Below are 20,751 nucleotides of genomic sequence, written 5' to 3'. Positions count from 1 at the left end.
GTCTCTACATTAAGACAGCAGGGGTTGGAAAATAGATACACAGTAGGTAGACTGAAAAGAACTATGGAAACATCTACTACTGTTAGTAAATAGTAGATTATGCTTTAAATCCCCTGAGATAATCAACATACATAATAAATAATTTAATAAATACTTTTAGTAAGCAGGTCCTAACATAGCCATATCATCTGTTTTTGTTTCGGTCTCTCCTTCCTTTTTCTGAACTAGTTTCTCAACATCTCCGGCTCTCAGCCTCTTCAACACGCATACCCACTCACATGCTATTTTGTCTCCTTCTCCTTCACCGCCTTTTGAATGCAACAATCTATATTGACTATTTTTGTGATTTTTTTTCTTTTTTTTTCTTTTCTTTTCTCTCCCCGCCCCCCCCCCCCCAAAAGACCAGGTTTCAGGAAAGCCTGCCAGTATCTTGCCCACACTAATATCCTCCAGAATCCTGCACCCCAAAATTCCCATGCAATATCAACCCTCCACCTCCCATACTCCTCAGCCCATCCTTTTCCTCCCAATACCCCTGCTCTCAGGTGGTGCCAGGAACTCCCCCTTAATTCTAGTCTCAGTCCTGCCATTTTTATCTAGCTCCCCTTAGATTATGCCTGCACATCTTCTAGCAGAATCATGGTTTCCTACAGGAAACAAGTTCCTCACAGCAAAGCTCTGTGGTGCCTTTGTCCTACATAGCTCAATGGACTTCCCTGGAAAGAAGAAACCCATCCCTATTCACAGTGCAAGCTCAGCTTGTCTCACAGTTGCTGCGACAACCTTCATTTAATCTTCCAGTCCCACCAGCTGCAAAAATAGGATTATATTCTAGATGGTCATCATTTTTTTGGAAAGTAAGAGAAGGTGACCAAAAAAGGCAGAAGCAAGACAGAATTTTGCTAAGGTTTCTACTGTTCCCTCCTCCTCCTTGCTCCCTAGCTTGAAAGCCTGATATACTACACCCTCAGTTGTGTATTGCTTGTAAGATAGTATACTGCTTTGCAAAATTCTTTCATTTCAATAGTCAAAGCATGTCCCCTTGCAATAACTAAAAAAAGCAACAACAGAACATCCTGAAGTATATGGAGAAAACATTTTCTACTATCAAATATTTTACCTGAGGAGGATGAGGATGCCAAGGAAGCTGAAGAGGAAGATTCAACAGAACTGCTGAAGAGTGGATCCCATGCCAGGAGGTCACTGTTCCCCTTTCTATATTAAGAGTTACAAATGGAATATAAATGAAAGATGCATATACTCATAAAAATCAAACTACAACTTCAGTTGTAGTTTGATAATATAATAAATATAATAATATGATAAATAAATTTGATAAATTCTTCTTTATTAGTCTTTGCATCTAAAAATAAAAAGTACTTACAAATTGCAGGTCAAGGAACTGATTTACACATAAGGAGACTATCTGAACTGACACCTTGGTGCAAGTTTGTGTGTGGACATACTTCATAATGTCAGTTAAATAACTGTCATTTTCAAGGAGACATACATCTTCAAATCCATCTATTTCAGGATATACATATATAAGGAATGTATACAGACCTGTCCAGATTTGGGGCTTGTAATCTTAAACACTTTACCATGGAACACTACAGGACAGAAACTAAACCTGTCTTATTAAAAACCTGAGGTTTTAATAAAAAACAGTATTTTGTAATCATGTAATTATAAATATCAATTGAGACAGATCACAATGAAGCAAATGCATCAGAAGGGAAAAACAATTGAATAGAAATCTCCATTATTACACGATTACTCCTTAACTCTTACGATGCAATAGATGCCTGACTTAAAAAATAGCAGTCAGCTGATATTTCCAATGAGTTTGAGTATTAGATCAAAGTAAGACCAAATTCCTGCAAAACTGCATTTGATAGAATTTTAAATTTGAACTTACTCATTAGTTGAAGCAGAAAGCTTTGATTTTGTTAACTCTTCACCTAAGCAAAAGACACAGTATTATCACCAAAGCTGTGACACTCTAAAAATTTCAGCTTCATTATAAAAAGATAGTAAGTATTGGTTTGCAGTTGAACGGTTGCAGTTTGAAACTAATTATGAATTTTTAAAATGGAAATCAGAAAATGCGTTATTTCTGATAATATAAATTCAGATACTCCTGAAATACCTTCTACTAGGAGAGGACTACACAGTGCAATGCATTTCGGGAGGAAGTGTTGTTCACTTGAAATTTCTTCCTTAAATTATACTGCTTACACCGATATTACTCTTCAGCAAATCTGGCTTGGTTTCCCACTGAAAAAACACCCTACAGGACAGAGACTAATGCTCTGTCCTCTATCTCCATTTTATGTGTTTGACTACAAAACAGAGAGAGTGTGCTTTGCTGGTTTGTGGATCATACTAAACTTGAGCGGGTGGAAGGGTTTTAAGAACTTGCACAGGAGTCTGTTCCATGGGGTCTGCCCTTTGGCTCCTGGAAGTGTTCCTCATCACTGTCACAGACAGCCTCATCTGTTTCCCAGAATAGGGAACAGCCAAGTATATAGAAAAAGAAGAGGTATCTAAAACTGACAAGAGAAATATTTTTTTCTATTTTTCTATTTGAAATACAGGTACCTCAGAAGTTTATTACTTCAACAATTAAAAAAAATAATCTATTTTCATGCTATGTTAAAAAACTAACATAAATAGACTAAAAGTTAAAGACTCACACTTACTGGATGAATTTTGATTCATTTGTGCCTGAAACAGGGGGAAAAAAAAAAAAGAGGAAAAAAATTCTTTTACCAACTGTCAAATAAAACGCACAATAGTCCCAGAGTTCTTATTTCCACTCAACTTGCTATGAGATACTTTGCTTTCAATGCCAGGCAAAACATTCTGAACTTGCAGAAGACCAGAACAGGAGCCACGACAGAACAACCGGTGCAAACCCACCACACCAGTATGAAAAGACAGGAATGAACACTGTAGAGCTGACAAAGGGAGCAGTATTACTAAATTCCTTTACAGGCTGGGGCGGTAAAATTAAACAGCTTATATATCACATGGTATATATGAACAGAAACATTCCTAAGGTTTTCGCAATAACTCCCCTCACGTACTACACTTGGTTTTAATCTAAAAATGTGAATAAAAAGCCATTCTGTACTTACAGGACTGTGTCTCTGCTTTCAAAACATGAGAGAAAAAAAGAGAAAAATCATAATTATTATTTTAGTATGTTATGCACAATATTTTCCTTAAAATCAGAGCTGTTCTCATTCTGATCTGAATATTGTACTAGCATACTTTAACGCTATTTATTTGTAATATCATCTCATGGCATAAAGGATCATTCTGTGGATTGGCAGAATACATCAATAAAGCTGCACTGTAAATGTTACATGTAGCCATATTATATGATCTGTTTTAAAGGTTCGTACATGATTGAATACTAACTAGTAAACTAAGTTAACTAACAGCTAAATCCACAATGTATTCAAATGTCTTGTGGTGGCAACACCAGAAAGACAAGGACTGAGCACTCCCAAGACTCAAAGGAAAGTTAAAATCTGAGAAGGGAGAACTACTTAATGTTACACTGCAATAATGTATACCATAGATGACCTAGTGCACAAGAAAAGAAGAATCATTCAACTTCAACCTAGAATAAATTCTGAACAGTAAAAAACGAGTTTACACCAAAGATTCTTCACCACTTTTCTACACATTAAAAATACAAGGAACGAAATAACTTACAGATATTGCTGGAGAAAGTGTGATGTTCCCTATAGATACTTTTAATTCATCCAAGGAAGGCATGGTATATTGAGAGCTATTATTTGGCTGGACAGGTTTTATTTCTACATGAAACCTCCTGGGTTCATCATCTTCAGAGTCAGAATCACTGGATGTATAGAAATGGTTCTCTTTGGTATGTTTTTTTCAGTTAAGGTGGAAATACTTCAAATTCATCTGCTTAATCCATTTCATAATTATGCTCTACAAAATGTTCCTATTAAGTGAACACCACAGATAAACAATGCTGCCTAACCTCTGTGCGCTTATACAAACAATTCAAAAATATCCACTGTCCAAAATTCACAACTCAGAGTTAAAATTTAGTTTTTGTATTCCAATCATCTTCATAACAGTATTCTGAAAGGCACTATGGCACTATGTCATATAACTGAACAACTGCATCTTTGAAGGCACCAGGATAAATTAGATTCTACAGTAGCAACACTGCTGCATGTTAAATTTATTATTTGTAAGACTCAACCAGAGATTCTAACACATGTGTGAAAAATGTCAAAATCCTTTTAAACCAAGTGAAGGACAGCCCTAGACTTTTTAATTAGCAGTGAAATGCCCATGGTACCCGTACCAAGCATTAACAGTAGAGGAAGCAGCAGCAGTGGCAGCCACCATTACTTGCCCCTTTCGCAGAGTGGCACTGAAAATTTTGCAAGGATGCCAGTTACGCAGAAGGCTGCACAGTAAACTGAACAATTTCAGCTGCTTAAAGCATTGTCTTCCTTGGCAAAAAAAGGAATCCCAATGACAGCTCAGCCCTCAAAATAAGCAAAATATACAGATGAATTTAGCCTTGCTTCTTTATATGCACAGGAGCCATGCTGAACAAAAGCTCTGAAAGGCCTATGCTAAGTCTTAAAAGATGCATTTGTTTTGACAAGAAAGAATTTGAAAATTTTCCTCTACTTAAACATGGAAGTTTCGTACCATCTAGGGGGAGCATACATAATCTATACCTCGCTTCTGTTATTTTCACTTGGAAATATGCCAGCCATTTGAATTAAATCTCTTCAAACTATTCCCTGACAAAGATTAAAACCTGAACCCTAAAGACATTCCAAATCCATTTCAACTGAAAAAATCCCTGAGTCATGGTGACAAAAAAGTCAAAGTTCTTCATCTTACAGCCTATCTGTCCCCCAAAATGGATCATACCTAGAAAAGAAAGTTTCAAAGACAAGTCGTTTTTCATTTCATCAAAAGATCTCGTCTTCAAAGTTATCACCGAGTTTCAAGGTTCATTTCCTACGAATCAGGCAGCTCTTGTAAAGTGCTTTCCCAACACTTAAGACTGGGCTTATTAAGACTGATTGCCATTATGATAAAATAATGTCCTCCAACAAATCATCTTGAGAGTTCCCATCAACAGAATAAATATCCACTCTTGGAGGCTAAGGGAGGAAAAGAGGAAGGGAACTGATGACTTCGTTAATCTGGTCAAGACTTTCAGAAGCTGAATTACTACCTGGCTGACAGGGACTGCAAATCATTGAGCTTTTTCACTGAATGTATGGCCTTTTCTATTGTTTCACAATAAAAAGGATAATGTAGAAAAAGATGCCCAGATGAATGATTTACAAAGCATGAATGTTGTTCACTCCTCTCTCCCTTTCATAAATATATGCAAAGCATGAAATAATACTGCTCTCAGAACTGGATAAAAGTCTTTGACTTTTATATCAATTTTGTAAATAGGAGATAACATGAACTGCTTTTATTGGTACAGGAATCTTCACTGGGGGCAACAGAGGCATATTCTGCAATGCTGATGAAAACAGAGAAGCTATGATGATGGACTGGCCCACTTTAAGGTGCTCTTAACCGCTTAAAAGTTTTCACAATTTAAGGTAATTGCAAACTGTAAGTTTACCTTTTACCTGCAGTACCCAGAGAATTCAGTGAATACATTTCAAAAAATGAGCTATCTTGCTAACGTATTAGGCTTGCTTAGATCTACAGCAATTTTCCTAGCTTTTAAGTAAAGCTTCCCGCTGTTTCTGATGGGAGGAAAAAAAAGAGGGCAAGAATTTTTTCCTTCAAAGGAAGAGAGGAGAAAAATCATGAACCTCCATAAAAAATGACTCATAACAAAAATCTATTCCGCATATCAAAGCTATTATTAAAAAGACAATAAAAGCTAGAAGCACCAATTAGAAACAGCATGTGGTGTAATGACTTCATTAAGTAACAGAAATTCTATTTCTAGACTGCTGGAGCTCCCAATCTTTTTAATGGTGTTATAAAAAAGTGGGAGGGTGCAGGTATAGAACAGATAACCATTCCGTATGCTTAAAAAAGTTTACAAAATTTACTTTACAAACTCTCTGAGAGCTTTTCAAGGAGAAAAATCTGCATGGTCACCTTAAAGCTTTTGTTCAGGCTTTTTAAATTTTATTTTGGTTTTTTACTGTCAGACGAAAAACATCCTCTTAAAGTTCCCAAGACATCTGATCTAATCTTTAACATTTGCATACACACAAAATCTAAGACAGACAAAATTTTGTACATTTTGCAAAAGCTATGCACATAAGAACACAAGGTTGCAACATAAGCACGTATGTCATTCATCTTCCTTTACTTAACACTTTATTAATCAGTACTTCCTCTCTCCAAAGAACTGTAATAACATCAAATAACTTGGCATAATACTAGTGAAAAGGATATCCTGTGTTGCTTCTGGTTTAATGCTGTATCCTTCATCATCTACATCAGGAATGTTCTAAAAACAACAACAAAAATTACAATATTGACAAATAACTAAAAAAAATGTTGTTCTTACAACAGACTGAATTTTGTATCATTGACAAATTAAAATTTGATTATGACAGCTCATGAAAGGCATTGGCATTCACCATTAATTATTACAGTTATCTCAAGTTATGATCTGTAGTTCAGAAGTAGCGTGACAAGATACCTGAGGAACAGAATACAACAAAACAACCTCCAACTTTCCTATCGAAACTGGCAAGTTTGAATGCATCTGCTTTTACTGGTACTCTATCAAAAAGGTCAGAAACCAACAGAAGCATTTTAGCTTTACTATAGAGTGTTAAATAAGCCTACAATTCTCTCAGCCCAAAATATTTTCTCAATTTCTACTTTTAATGCTCTCAGCTAAGCCACTGGAGGCTCTGATGGTGCAGGAGCAAAACCTTTCCTAAGTACTAGTCAGTATTTTAATATGTGGGTAAAAGCATTCCAGGTTACACAGGTTGCAGCTTCCTCTCCCCCCTTGAAAAGGCAGCAAGCTTGCACTGCTGGCTTTAGCAAAGAATATCCCCATTAATTAAAAGGCATGGATGAAACTTAAATACAAGGGCTCAAAATCAGGTTCCAAAGTTTTCCTTTACACATCTGACGCACCATCCTGGATTTTTAAAGCTAATAAGCATCTGGGAATTTCAGACTAGTTCCGTTTTTCAGTTCTTGCAGGCAGTTAAATATAAATTGAAGAAAATTATGTTAAAATAATTTAGAACGCTTAGCTAAGCACTTAGTTTCATAAAAAAGCTTTGGGGCAGAGAGAAACAAGTCTCTAATATAATAATACAAATTTTTAAAATGTGCAAAAAACCACACTGGTGTATATTATATATAAAGGGTTAAACTTGGATACACAGATACTTTCCCCATTCAGAACAGAAAAGCCCATTCATGACTTTGTATGCATAGTCAGTCTATGTGAACCGCTCAGATGCCTTAGTAAGTTTATTACAAAAAACCACAACCCAAGTGCCTTCAAAATGTAGCAATTTCACCAGTTATAAATTTCTTATAAAAATGACAAGATTCTTAGAAAAAAGTGATATATTCTAGTGTACCAATCAGTTTGTTCTACCAGAAAGTAGGTACTGGGAGGCAGTTTGACTAATAAAGATAGATACAGTATGGCCAAAATATACCTTGCTGTTTTAAGTCACGAGATATAACAAAATGACTTACACTGGAGACTTAAGTGGACTAGCAAGGAGCCACTTGACTTCACCTAAAATTTGAAGCCAAATTTAAATAGATATTCACTTTGAATAGCTTTTGAATTACAGAGGAAGATAAACATAAAAATGTAGTTGTCCTATTCCTTTTACAGATATCACAAATGGGATGTCTGATATTTTACTAAGAAAGATTGTCCTCTGTATAGCTCTAAATCCAGCACTTCTGAATTAAATAGAATGAATTTAAACATAGATCAAACTTTCTGCTAAAAAGAGTAAGACATACAATCCTGTATAGATGTAATACTGTACCCAATTAAATAGTGCATCAAACTAAGGCCAAAAAATAATCTTTAAGCTCAAATCTTAAAATATATAACATATAGATGCAATTTCTTGAAATACTTGTAAGAATTGGACTTCACTGCTCTTTGATTAAAAAGAAAAAAAAAAGAAGAAAAAGAACTGAACAACAACAAAAAAAAGTAATAAGAGTAGGATCATACGGTCCAGTACCTTAGCTCTACTTGCTCAAATCAGGGTTCTTAGCTACGCTTGACCTCAGGCTGACCTTGTTTATATACCAAAAACACTAATGAAACTTGACATCAAAGTAAACAGAACAAAAACATATAGCTAGAGGGTAGGTACATTTTCCTACAATACTACAAGTTCTGAATTCTGAAATTATTTTAGTTGTCATACTAGGCAATTTTCAATAGACTGGGATCATTCATGGTTAAGATGAATTGAAAACCAACAAAAATCTTTAAATATACAACATTTAGTTTTTCTTCCAGCTGGGCCACACATGTAAAGTATATTATTACTGGACACACACAGCACGCACAACATAGCTGGCAAATATGACTATTTTGATATAAAATTGTGAAAAAACTGAGTTTGCAGAAGTTAGTTTCATTGCATTATTTTTAATTTACTGAATAATCTCTGGGATAAAGTAAATCCTTAGAAAGCACTAAAATCTTAAAGTATTACATTTCTTTCTTAATATTTTCTTGTTAATTATTTCTGATCTTGCAAATTCGAATGACCTATTCCTCAGCAATGGCACTTTACCATGTAGCCTGTATTCATAACTTCAGACAAAAAGTCAAAGTTAGTAAGCACATAACAGAGACAGATGCTTTACAGGCTAAGTTCTGAACACAGGAACTGAAAAATTCCTTGCTTCTTTTTCAGCAGGCCTACATTACTACTTTTTTCTAACATTGTACAGAAAACTTAATTTGTATTTCTTTTTTTTTTCCCATTTCTAAAATTTAAATATATGAAATTTAAAACATCTGACTCTACACAGTGTATACAGTCAGAAATCATCCACTTCGTATTTCCAGCTTTGTCAATGATTCAGATTGATCTTGTACCAATTTATGATCATTCTTAAAATACCTTCTGCTTTCGTTATAGATATTGAATTTATATTTTTGTGTAAACCAATAGAAGGGTGGAAGAGATACTTAATGTACCTTTGTATTGACAAAGACAAATTGTGTCACACACAATCAAAACCGTACCTCAAAATCTTACTTACAAGTTAAGTAGTAATTTCAAATATTATTCTCAATATTTTGAACAGTTGAACAGGTGAATGGTTCTGCTTTCTGAAACATCAGAATTTATTTACTAATCTACATTTTGTAACAGTGGTAGAGGACACAGCATTTTGAGAGATACATATTCATGAATCTGATGCTAATGAAGGCATTTACTTGACTAATTCTTACTCCTGTCTCCACACCCCTACAGTTACAGAACTATATGTTATGTTGTGGATAACAGTGCGTCTTTTAAGTGTCAGGCACACAATACAGACAAGACCTGATTTCCCCTACCATGTTGATCAGAGGGAAAAACCACAACCTTCATGTACACGTGTCATTTTTTAACTTCAACACAGAGGAAGAAGATCTTGGCAAACTTCGGGTTTCTGTAAGAAGTAGTTATTAATACCATGGGGATGAAGGTCTGGTCTAGCCCCCTACCCAAACATATTATCTGTAGTCTTTGCAGTAAAAAAAAGCTCAATACTGATGTGAATTGAACTCTGTGGAAGTAACTGGAAAGCTGGACTTCCTTGGAAGAAGGTTTCACATTCTCAGAGTTTCTGTTAAGCAATTAAACATACAGCTACAAAAACCAGAGTTTGCCCTGTGTTTGCAGATGTAATACAACACATAACTACTTGAGCTATTATATAGTTTTAAATATACATTAAAAATTTAGGGCTTATAACTCTGTCTTTGCATTAGTATGTTCTATGAACTTTCTGGGGTGAATAATTTTTTAAAGCAATAAAATATAAGGACACAATAAATAACAAAGTAAAACTGCTTATAAAAAAAGCATGAGGACTAAGCATTCTATTGCCAAAACTTATTTTCTGAGTTTTGGTGAATACTTTGTCTCAGTTTCCTTGCTCTGTCCCATCTGTCATCCAAAAGCAATGGAAGAAGCCACACCATTACCATGCCATTAGTTCCTCTGGGCTACATACAAAGGACAAGAGAGGAACATGTGGAGTATATTGCAGTCTAGCTACTTCATTTGGCCCTTCCTCAGCAATGTTAGCACTGCTTATGCGTTGGTCATCGGTCAAGAAGCAAAGAACCTTCACCACACTTCAGCTTGATTTCTGTCTTTTTTCTTCTCCTGGGATATCTACAGTGGTTATGAGAGCTCCTTATCAAGTTTTCCTCAGGGTATGCTTCAAGACACAGTGTAGCTGAACAGCTCACTGTTTCTTTTCCTGCCAGATCAACTTTCTACCATTTTACTGAACCGGACTGACTTCCTGTAATCCAGATGAGGACTGAAGCGAACTCAAAGTAAGCAGCTGAGGCTCATAGCCTGGAACAAGAGAAAAAAGAGCCTCTCCACTTTTGACATATTTGAGATGTAAATTTGACTCAGGTATATCCTTAGGTTAAGACAGAGGTATTACATACTATCAGCCTCCTCTCCTTAGGGTGCCTATTTACCCAAAAGACATGGAAGAAGAGATCAGCCAGTCAGTTTCTTCCATTGCCAGAGATGCAGAAAGAAAGAAAAACAGGTATTCAAGGTGCCCCTCTCTAGTGCTGTGACTACAAAGCCTTGTACACTGTATCAATGGCAGCTATTCAAAATATGCCAGAACTAAACATTACAAAATGCAAATAAAGAAAAACATTTGAATTCACTAAATACAAGGTTACACTTGTGTTCCACTGATTACAGTTTGATGGTTCCAAATTCAATCAGTCCCCAGCAATAAAAATGGTGTATAATTCTATACAACTGTAATTATGCTACACTCAAATGTAAAGAGGTTAATGAAAAGTTTTGGATGTCTCGATATATTTGTTTGCATTCCAGTTTCCTATGAAAAAAAGTTTCAGCATTATGTTCTGTGCATCTGTAGCTCCCTTCTTAGTTACTTTTGAACTTACTGGACAATTTGAAATGGATGAGACAGACAGAACAGAGGACTTAAAGATAACTACATTACTACAGTCTTCATGAAAATAGGCAGTCAAGTAGAAGAAGGAGATCTGCAAGTATCCCAACCAACAGAAGGGTTGCAATCCAAAGTCAGTTCTTACTGGACACAAGTGGAACCTTGTAAATGCTTCCCCAAAAGAAAAGTTTCTACTGGGGCTTGTGTATTCCTATAGACCATCCCTAGAGACATGACAAACCCATGGGAAACAAGACAATTAGTTCTGCCTTTAGAAAAAACTTCCTAGGTTATGAATATATAGAGCCAGACTTCAGTTGCTATCTCTTTCTCGTGTACACACAGTTAACTTTCTACTTTTCTTAATTATCAAGGCTTAGCTTAATGGAAGTTACATGTGTAGATTGACATGTAACAACACAGAAATTTTAAATCTCATGACATACTGTCATCTACATCTAAACAGAGACTGCTTATTGAAGTGATCAACCTTTTTAACAAATTCCAGTTCTCAGTTCATAGCTGCCTTCCTACTCATGAGCACATAAAAACCTCTTCCAGCACTTACAAAAAATTATTGATAGGAATTACCAATTTATTCAAATGCATCACATTTTCCAATGTATATAATCTGGTAGCTAAAAAAAGAATGAGCATAAGCGGGTGGCTTGCCACAGATAAATTTGAGAACTTCCATTTTGGTACAAAAGACATTTTTTAGGACCATCTCACTGTTTCGTTTTCTGGAAACAGAGAATACAAGTTTGAACACACTGTATTATACATTTTGGACTAGTGAGAAGGCCCTAATGGTATTGACTACACACTGTATATTCAAAGATCCGCAATATCACACAGAACTGGTAGATAAAGTATTGCAGTCAGTTCTTACTGCATCCTTAACTTCTAAAATTTCAATATATTTACCTCAGTGTTTGTAGTTATAAATAATTGTAGAGTGGTTATCTCTTACATTCCTTTCACACAATTAAAATTCTTGACAAATAAACAAAAGCCACCTTTTAAAAAACGATCATGTTAATGATATAAAAGCCAGACAGAGATTTTCTGTGAGTGAGCAAAGCTGACCAAAATCGTAATTGGGATGCCTTAAATAAGTTGAATTTTCTGACGGCTGTCCCTCTATTTTCTAGCAATCAAACACAAATGATAATTGCTTTCAATTTTTAATTTTTTTTGCAATAATACTTTTCCAAGTTCAATTTCTTGAAATGTGTAATTTATTGCAAAGATTCATACAAAACAAATCCTCACAGAGATAACAATATAGATGGCTATAACTATTTAGATCAAGTTCGAAAAACTAAACAGAAAGGAAATCTTGAAGTAAAATACAAGAAAAATGAAAAACATTTGAAATGGGACCTTCCAGAAGAGGACACCAGCCTTAAAATGTAAAAGCACTCTGGGGTGCTTGTTTGTAAGGGGTGAAATGAATCTCATCTATGGTATGCTGCATCATTTTTCACGAGAACGACAGTAAGGCCTTCTGCTATTAAAGCATTCTACCACTCAGAATAATACTGTTGCTTGTAAAAAGCAAGAAAAAATGATAGACCAAACTTTAAATTCCAAATGCAGTCACAAAATGTTGGGCATAATAAAAAAAGAGAATGCAATGAAAGTATCAGTCTTGTTAGGTCTTTTTTTTAACCAAATATAAATTATATCTAGACAGAACAATTAATTTAGATGATCATATGGTGTGCCTCATGCAGCCAGAAAGAATGTCAGAAACATTTACACTTGAATTTTTTGAACTAGTTATTTTTAAAAAATGTAGACACCAAAACATGCAAAGAAGAAAATAAACATTGCAAGTCAAATCCAGTTGCGGTTCACTCCAGTGACTCAACTTGAACTGTCAAAAGATACTATTTCCATGAAAAGCCTGATAATTATAGGGATGAATCTAAAGTTACTTTACTTTAAATGTACCCAAGAAAAGAAATTTGCTCTAAATCAAGATGACTTTGCACAGGATAAAATAACTGTCTCGATGATGCTTACGAGGCTGTTCTTACACATATAGTTCTATTATGTGGCAAAATTTACTTTTCCTTATTTAGAAGAATGGTTCTACTAGATTTGTTAAACCAAACTTCTCAAAAGAAGGTTTCATATTAGGTACTAAGACTCCCGGATACTAAATCTAAAGACGAAAATCCACAAAATAGGTGAACTTGGAAACTTAAATTGTTTAATATAAATTGGCATCTAAATAAATGAACTGAAAAACAAATCAGTCTACAGAAAATCACTTAAATTATTCTGTAAATTATTCCCTAGTATAGCTATAGGGAGCTACAATCTGTTACATATAATCAGGACAACATACATGTTTAAACAAAAAGAAAAGACTCAATTAAGGAAATAAAAAAGCATTAACATACCAATTTAATTTGCAACTGTCACTTATTTGAATTTAATAAATAAAATTGTAAGATATATCACAGATCAAACTGACAGCAATGAAGAACAGGCCATTAATAAAGCGCATCTAGAGATAGCATTTAAAGCCATATTTTAAAGAGTATATTCCTACGCTCTATTGCCAGTGATAAAGCAAAACCCCATTGATATTAGAAGGATTTCTCAAAGGAAACAGTAGTAAGCAGAGAAATATGATGATGCAAAGTTGCGTCCACAATAAATGGAACCTTTTTCTTACTTAGAATCTACTAGCCAAACAATTTAAACTATTAACTTGAAAACTGAAGTAGTAAATACTTGCAGTAAAAATACCTTGTTTAAAACCTAAAATTGTTAGGAAATACAAATGTATTATTGACACATATTTGTATATACTGCTGAAGATTATGTACTGAGCAAAATTAACACTTCAGCTATGTTACCAAACCACTAAATCCTCTATCAGATAAATAATGCATTGCAGGGACTGTATATAAGTTAAGTTTCATTAGATTGTAGTGCTTGACAATATTAGCATATGCATTTGTTTTGGAAATAAGTCTACTTACAACTGAGTCTGCATCTGGACACTCCCTATTAAAAAAAAATAAAGAAAATATACAATTATAAAATGCACAAATTATCGTATTCATACAGTTCTGATACATCCTTTAATATTTTCAATTAATTTGAAACATTGCATTTGACCCTTACGCCTCTCAGACTCTGTTAAAATTTTCACTATAAATAATCCACATTCAACTGAATGACACTTAAATAAAAGCTGAAAGTTCATGCTCAAAACACTGCAGAAGAAAAACTCAAAAGAAATGTTGAGAAAGCAAACTCACATCATAGTGAAAAAATAAAAAAATAATAAAAAAAAAAAAAATCAACGGAAGCCAGGAGTACCACGCTGTATTCTGGATGAATATACTTAAAAGTCAGGTCTCTGTGGTTGATGTGCACAATAAGTAGAAGTCACCAATCCTAATGAAATAGTCCACATGCAATTGCAACACATTTTGGACAATAATCAGTTCCCAAAGAAATTAAGACTATTAGAGGAATTCAGAGCCTCCCTCTTTTGGAATTTCATTCTTAGTTTGTGTTTGTCAAGCACAGTTGCAGTCAAGCACTAGAAGATGCTGGAAAAAATAATAGAGTACCCTCCTAATAAACACTTAAAAAAAAAAGTTGTCAGCAGAGAGGCAGTGATTGCAAGCACATTATTCACAAGTGTTACATTTTTCCACTATAACTTCAATTTAAGCAGTAGTATTTAAAAAAAATGAATTACACTGATTCTCTCTGATGTCTCCAAAAAAGCAGAAGCAATTACATTTACAGATTGTGGGAATACTGGAGTAGCATACAAGTCCTCTCTAATTTGCATCCTGACAAATAAAGTTGTAAGTGCCAGTGTAACTGAGTAAGTGTTTTTATATAATCAAACCGAACATCCTAAACATGCACTTACAGAAAAAAGAGGAAAACAAAATCAAATTTATTGCAATCTAAATCATCTTCTCTGAAAGGCTAAACGGGTTAAATATAAAAGCTACAGTGTCTTTAAAAACAGGTGCAAAAACTTGCTAACATTGAAGCATTAATATGAAATTCAGTACAGCCTGTTAAAGAATTGACAGCGAGATGAAGGATCCCATCTCCTCTGAAAGGCCTCACACAAAAGAAAACATATGGGACCAAGTTTCTAATTGACTTTGTCTTAGCTCCCTCTGGTGGCTAAACTGAATTCACAGCAATAGAACTATTTTAAAAGCTATTTTACAGCTCAAAGAGACAAAGTATTAGACTACTCTTGAAAGAGATAACAAACAGATTTTCTGACATGTGGTTTTAAAAAGTGTCTGTACTTATACAAGACAGCCTGAAGTCCATAAAAGTTAAGAAATGTGAAAGATATGAGAAACTACAATGAAAGTAATTCAGCCCATAATGAAGATTTTCAAAATTAGCGAGCGAATAATTCTCAAAAAGCAACGGCACATCTAGTATCATTCAGAGGAGCACCAACAGCACCTCCCAGGATCCGTTCTCAAGACAAAGGAAAACTCAATAGTTTGCAAATGCTGATGAAGTGGAAAATGAGGACATCAGGTTTTAGACAGATGTGCACTTACATCACTAGATGCATGATCTTTCTTTTAAGATTAAAGAACTAGGTCATGCTTCTAGTATAAGGTAACATTTCAGTAAATGGGGATTCTGTAAGGGAATTTAAGGATTGTAGATAAAACCAAAAACAACCAAATCATGCAAAGCAGTAGTTAGAAAAAGAAGTGAAATCCTTGACTAACCTGTATAGCAATATGTAATAGAATACACCGTGTATGGTATTTCCCTGTGTAACTAGACACAACATCCAGTTTAGGTGCCAACACTTTAAAAACTGTATTGATAAACTGAAAAGCCTACAAACCATGAAAGTTTTTCTAGATGTGGAAAGCCTGCCCTACACAAACTAAACAAACTTGCAGCCTAATTTAACAAGAGATTAAGAAAGGACTTGACCTCTATGTGCAGAGAAGTTTCTGATGATACAGTTTTATCACGTACAGCCTATAACAGGATCATCAGCTGAAGATGAAATCAAGACAAAATTTAGACAAGCAATAAAATTTTTTAAAGACATCATAAATAAGTATTAGAATATTTTACTTAAGCACATAATGAATCCTCTGTTATTTATTTGTGATATTCTAGTTCATTTAGAAGTTGTGGATTAATGCAAGAATTTCTGTAAAAGCCTATGGCATGAGTTACATAGGAGGTCAATAGCCTACCATCATACTACTTTCTTTCTGACCTCAGAATCTATTCACTTTTGTATTGTGTGTAAATATAGAAACAAATATATTAATATAAATTAAATTTCAGCCCAACTTGTTGAAAGCAAGGCAAATTCCCTTCCAATTTCAGAGTAGCTGAGCTGATTGATATTTTCTGATGACATCACTATGCCATGAAAAAGAAAATTTTTTCGAGAAACAGACACTAATATTATCTTTCAATGTTAAATAAAATGTCTTTGGGAAAAAGCAGCTTTTAGAAAAAGTATTCAAATACTACAATGGATAAGCATGCAAAGGTAGAAAGTGTTTCACATAGTGTAGAAGCCAGTTTTCAGCCTTCAGTGCCTACGAAAATTTTCTTTCTGTTACAGGTCAAAGAAAAACATGATCTCTGAGTAAGGATACATTAAGTCATACACCTGGGAAGAGCTAATTTGAAGCTTCCAGGCCATTACTGGCTCCAGAAAACTACTATTAAAAGCCCTAAATATTTGCTGAAGCCAGATTACATTTCATCATCTGCCAAAGAATGGATGGAAGGAGATGGCTGGTTTGCAAGGAGGCTTATAACATAGATGACATGAGATTAGCTTGAGTAATAACCCATGTAGTGGCAAAATAACTATTTGGTTGGACAAGAAAAGCTGACAGCTACAGAATTCAATCATACAACAGTACTCAATACTATCAAAATCACTACTCTGCAATTAAGTAAATGCAAGACACAAAAGGTAAATGATTAAACATACTTTTTTGCTGCTATTTGATAGTGCAACAGTTTTGCATCACAAAAAAAAAGTGTAGTAAATAACTTTCCAGATAGAATGGATTACTTTTAAAAAGGGCACTAAAGCTGTTTAAAACATGAATATCAAATATTTATACTATTTTAATTAAATATTTATAACATTTTAATTTAATTACTTTAAACTAGACCTTCATCAGAAAAAATAATTCTTTGTAACAAAATAGTATTCTCAGATTACTGCTGACCAAAAATCACACTATATACAATACTTCTCTCACCATTTACTCCAGCTTAATAAAGTACAGATGAGAGGGTGGAGGAAAGACTAAATCACAGAAAGAACAGAAAAATAGAGGAATGACTTAAAAAACCAACACCTTGGAGCCCTAAAGGCATAATGAAAGAGAGAAGAAACAGCATGGTTTAGAAGTGCATTTCTATTAAACAGCAAAAGAAAAATACCTATAAGGCACTTTGTATGCACAAATAACTAGCACCTGCAGTTCTTGGGTGTGTTGGGTTTGTGTGGTGGGGTTTGGGTAGCTGGGGAGGGGCTACAGGGGTGGCTCCTGTGAGAAGCTGCTGGAAGCTTCCCCAGCTCCAAGTTGGACCCGTCACTGGCCAAGGCCGAGCCCATCAGCAACGGTGGTAGTGCCTCCGGGATAGCATACTTAAGAAGGGGAAAGACTGCTGACAAAAAGGAAGAGCTGCAGCAGAGAGAGGAGTGGGATGTGAGAGAAACACCCATGCACACACCGAGGTCAGTGAAGAAGGAGAGGGAGGAGGTGCGCCAGAGCAGAGATTCCCCTGCAGCCCATGGCGAGACGGCAGGCTGTCCCCCTGCAGCCCATGGAGGTTAACGGTGGAGCAGAGATTCCCCTGCAGCCCATGGAGGACCCCACACCAGAGCAGGTGGCTGGGCCCGGAGAAGGCCGTGACTCCGTGGGAAAGCCCACGCTGGAGCAGTTCGTGGAGGACTGCAGCCCGTGGGAAGGACTCACGTTGGAGAGGCTCGTGGAGGGCTGACCCCAGTGTGAGGGACCCCACGCTGGAGCAGGGGAAGAGTGTGAGGAGCCCTCCCCCTGACGAGGAAGGAGTGGCAGAAACAATGTGTGATGAACTGACCGCAACCCCCATTCCCTATTCCCTGTCCCCCTGTGCTGCTGGAGGGGGAGGAGGTAGACGAATTCGGAGCAAATCTGAGCCTGGGAAGAAGGGAGGGGTGGGGGGAAGGCGTGTTTTTAAGATATGGTTCTATTGCTCATTGCCCTACTCTGATTTGAGTGGTAACCAATTAAATTGATTTATTTTTTTGCCCAAGTTGAGTCTGGTTTTTGCCTGTGACCATAACTGGTGAGTGATCCCTCCCTGTCCTGGTCTCGACTCACGGGCCTTCCGTTGTATTTTCTCCTCCCCATCCTGCCGGGGGGAGGAGTGAGCGAGCGGCTGCCTGGTGCTTTGTTGTGAGTGAGTGGCTGCGTGGTGAGGCTGGGCCTCAACCACGATATTAGGTCATTAATTTTTCAGCATTATATTAAAAACTAAGGCTGGTAAAATATTTTTTACAAGTAATTTTAAAAAGTATGTATGCAGATGTTGCTCTGAGAGTATTTCTATATTGCCAAGTTTATAAAATTCTAAGCTATTTTCTATTCAATCAAACACTTCTATTGAGAAAACACATCTAGAAATTATAAAAAAAATACATTGGAATATCGTCACCATAACTACTAATATGTAGACTGTGACCAATCCATCTAAGAACTTTTATTCAAACTCACTTTCTGGAGAGTTTTAACTCCTGGGAGACAGAGCACATGCATCGGATATGGCAAAGGGTATAGCTGGGATATCAGTCATGAGTTAGAATGATGGTCTTTCAGAAATGAGTATGAGGTACTGAAAAAACATTCAAAGATTTTTCTGTCTTTTGATACTGTACACAAAAGTTTTTCTAATAAATGAATAACTGAAGCTTCAGTTCTGCAAACACAAGCATCCAGTACTTTTTCCATGTATAGAGCTATTTCATTAGGAGTACACATGAGAATGACATTATTTACAACGTTCAAATGTAGAACAAGGGAGAACTACTTACCTATGCACAGGAAAGAATGAAACATGAGTAGACTACTACAAATACATTTATGTTATTTCCTTAAAATTCTTAGTTACAAAAATCTTAAATAGCTGTGATGTTTTCATACTCATAGCATTCCTCTAAACTTCTGTTATAAACCCATTTTTACGTTAAACATCAGCTAATGTTTATCCCCATACTGTTACTAGTTTTCATAAGAGACAAGGCTTCAAGATGGAAATACACTTACACAGATTCCATATCTTTTTCTTTTTTCATTATTCCTGATAAACCAAAAGGCTTCCTCTTCCGTGGTTTTATCCCTATGGAACAAACACTTTTCATTTAAAGATCAAAGAGGTAAGTACGTATTTAGCAACGTCAAAGAGGGGTGCATACCAATGCCGATACATTTTAAATGCTGCCGCAAGTGATACAAAACTCTGGAGATAGGTATGGAGCCAAATTAAGGCAATATTATTCCAATTTGTTGTTAAGTAACATACCAATCAAAAAATTAAATTAAAATATGGTTCAACACATTAATAACATAAGTCCTTATAAAACTGATTTGCATTGTACATCCAACTCTCCAAGTTGGGTATGCAGACTGTCACTTTTTTAAATAGAAAAATAGGTGTACTGCCAGTTTTGAGGAAAGGGACTCTGCTCACAGAAACTCAACAGGTGCTATTGCTCTGGCTGATGCTGAATAGCCAATGCAGTTGGATCAGAAACTGAACCCTGCCTCTCCCAGCTACTGCAGTTCAACACCCTGTTGTTATTTCCCTGCATGTTCCCAGTAGCTGCAAGCCCTTGTCTCTCCTAAGAAGTAGGATCTTGGTCCCGTAAAAAAAGACAACGTCTCTTGGCTTTCCAGCTGATGCTGAGTTCATGATTTCCCAGTGCTGTAGCCAGCTCTAAGGCTGGATCTCACTGAGTCTGGAACTATGCCTCCTCTCTGTCGTTTCTTCCCCGTTTTTAGCACTGGATACATAGCTATAGTACAGGAAAAAATCTTGCTTTCATACCCGTTTAAATGTACTAAAATTAAAATACATTTAAATATTCCATCAGACTTGCTGTCACGTTTTTTGCTGAAGCAAAGTAGACCGCCAAACAAAATGACTAAGTGCAAGCATCTGATCCAACTAGTCTACAATTTTGTTTTGATTTATGTTACTACTGACAGCATGCTTTTGAGCAAAATGGTGGAAATAATTTGGTTTCCAAAGTTTAACAACTGACAATTCAAGCACATCATTAAAAAAAAAATCATTATATTCCCCTTTACAGAAATACATTACACAACACATAAGGAATCTCTCCACTCTGAGAAATTTTCAGGGTTAAAAAACTCAAAACTTCTCAAAATAGGTAGCTGTAAACTCAGCCAAATCTTACATTTTAATAGAGACAGAATTTGCTCCAAAATTATTTTTAAATGCTAGTCTGGGCTTTATTTTCTTTCTGTGCCTTACGCAGCCCCAAACAAT

General features: G+C 35.6%; 1 protein-coding gene across 1 annotated transcript in view; it reads right to left on the bottom strand.

Moving 5' to 3' along the window:
• The window catches only part of FCHO2 (FCH and mu domain containing endocytic adaptor 2), a 97,046-nt gene that overhangs the window by 26,139 nt on the left and 50,156 nt on the right, over nt 1–20,751 (bottom strand). The window contains exons 10-17 of the mRNA XM_050913746.1: nt 19,506–19,578; nt 14,181–14,205; nt 6,448–6,502; nt 3,727–3,905; nt 3,141–3,152; nt 2,703–2,727; nt 1,919–1,961; nt 1,121–1,215 (exon numbers count right to left, since the gene is read on the bottom strand). Of these exons, the coding sequence (XP_050769703.1) occupies nt 1,121–1,215; nt 1,919–1,961; nt 2,703–2,727; nt 3,141–3,152; nt 3,727–3,905; nt 6,448–6,502; nt 14,181–14,205; nt 19,506–19,578 (507 nt within the window). The remainder of the gene's footprint in view (nt 1–1,120; nt 1,216–1,918; nt 1,962–2,702; nt 2,728–3,140; nt 3,153–3,726; nt 3,906–6,447; nt 6,503–14,180; nt 14,206–19,505; nt 19,579–20,751) is intronic.

The sequence above is a fragment of the Gymnogyps californianus genome, chromosome Z, assembly GCF_018139145.2.
Source record: "Gymnogyps californianus isolate 813 chromosome Z, ASM1813914v2, whole genome shotgun sequence".
In the NCBI taxonomy this organism is placed as follows: domain Eukaryota; kingdom Metazoa; phylum Chordata; class Aves; order Accipitriformes; family Cathartidae; genus Gymnogyps; species Gymnogyps californianus.
Note: the sequence above shows the minus strand (reverse complement) of the source record. Positions and strands in the feature narration are given on the sequence as shown.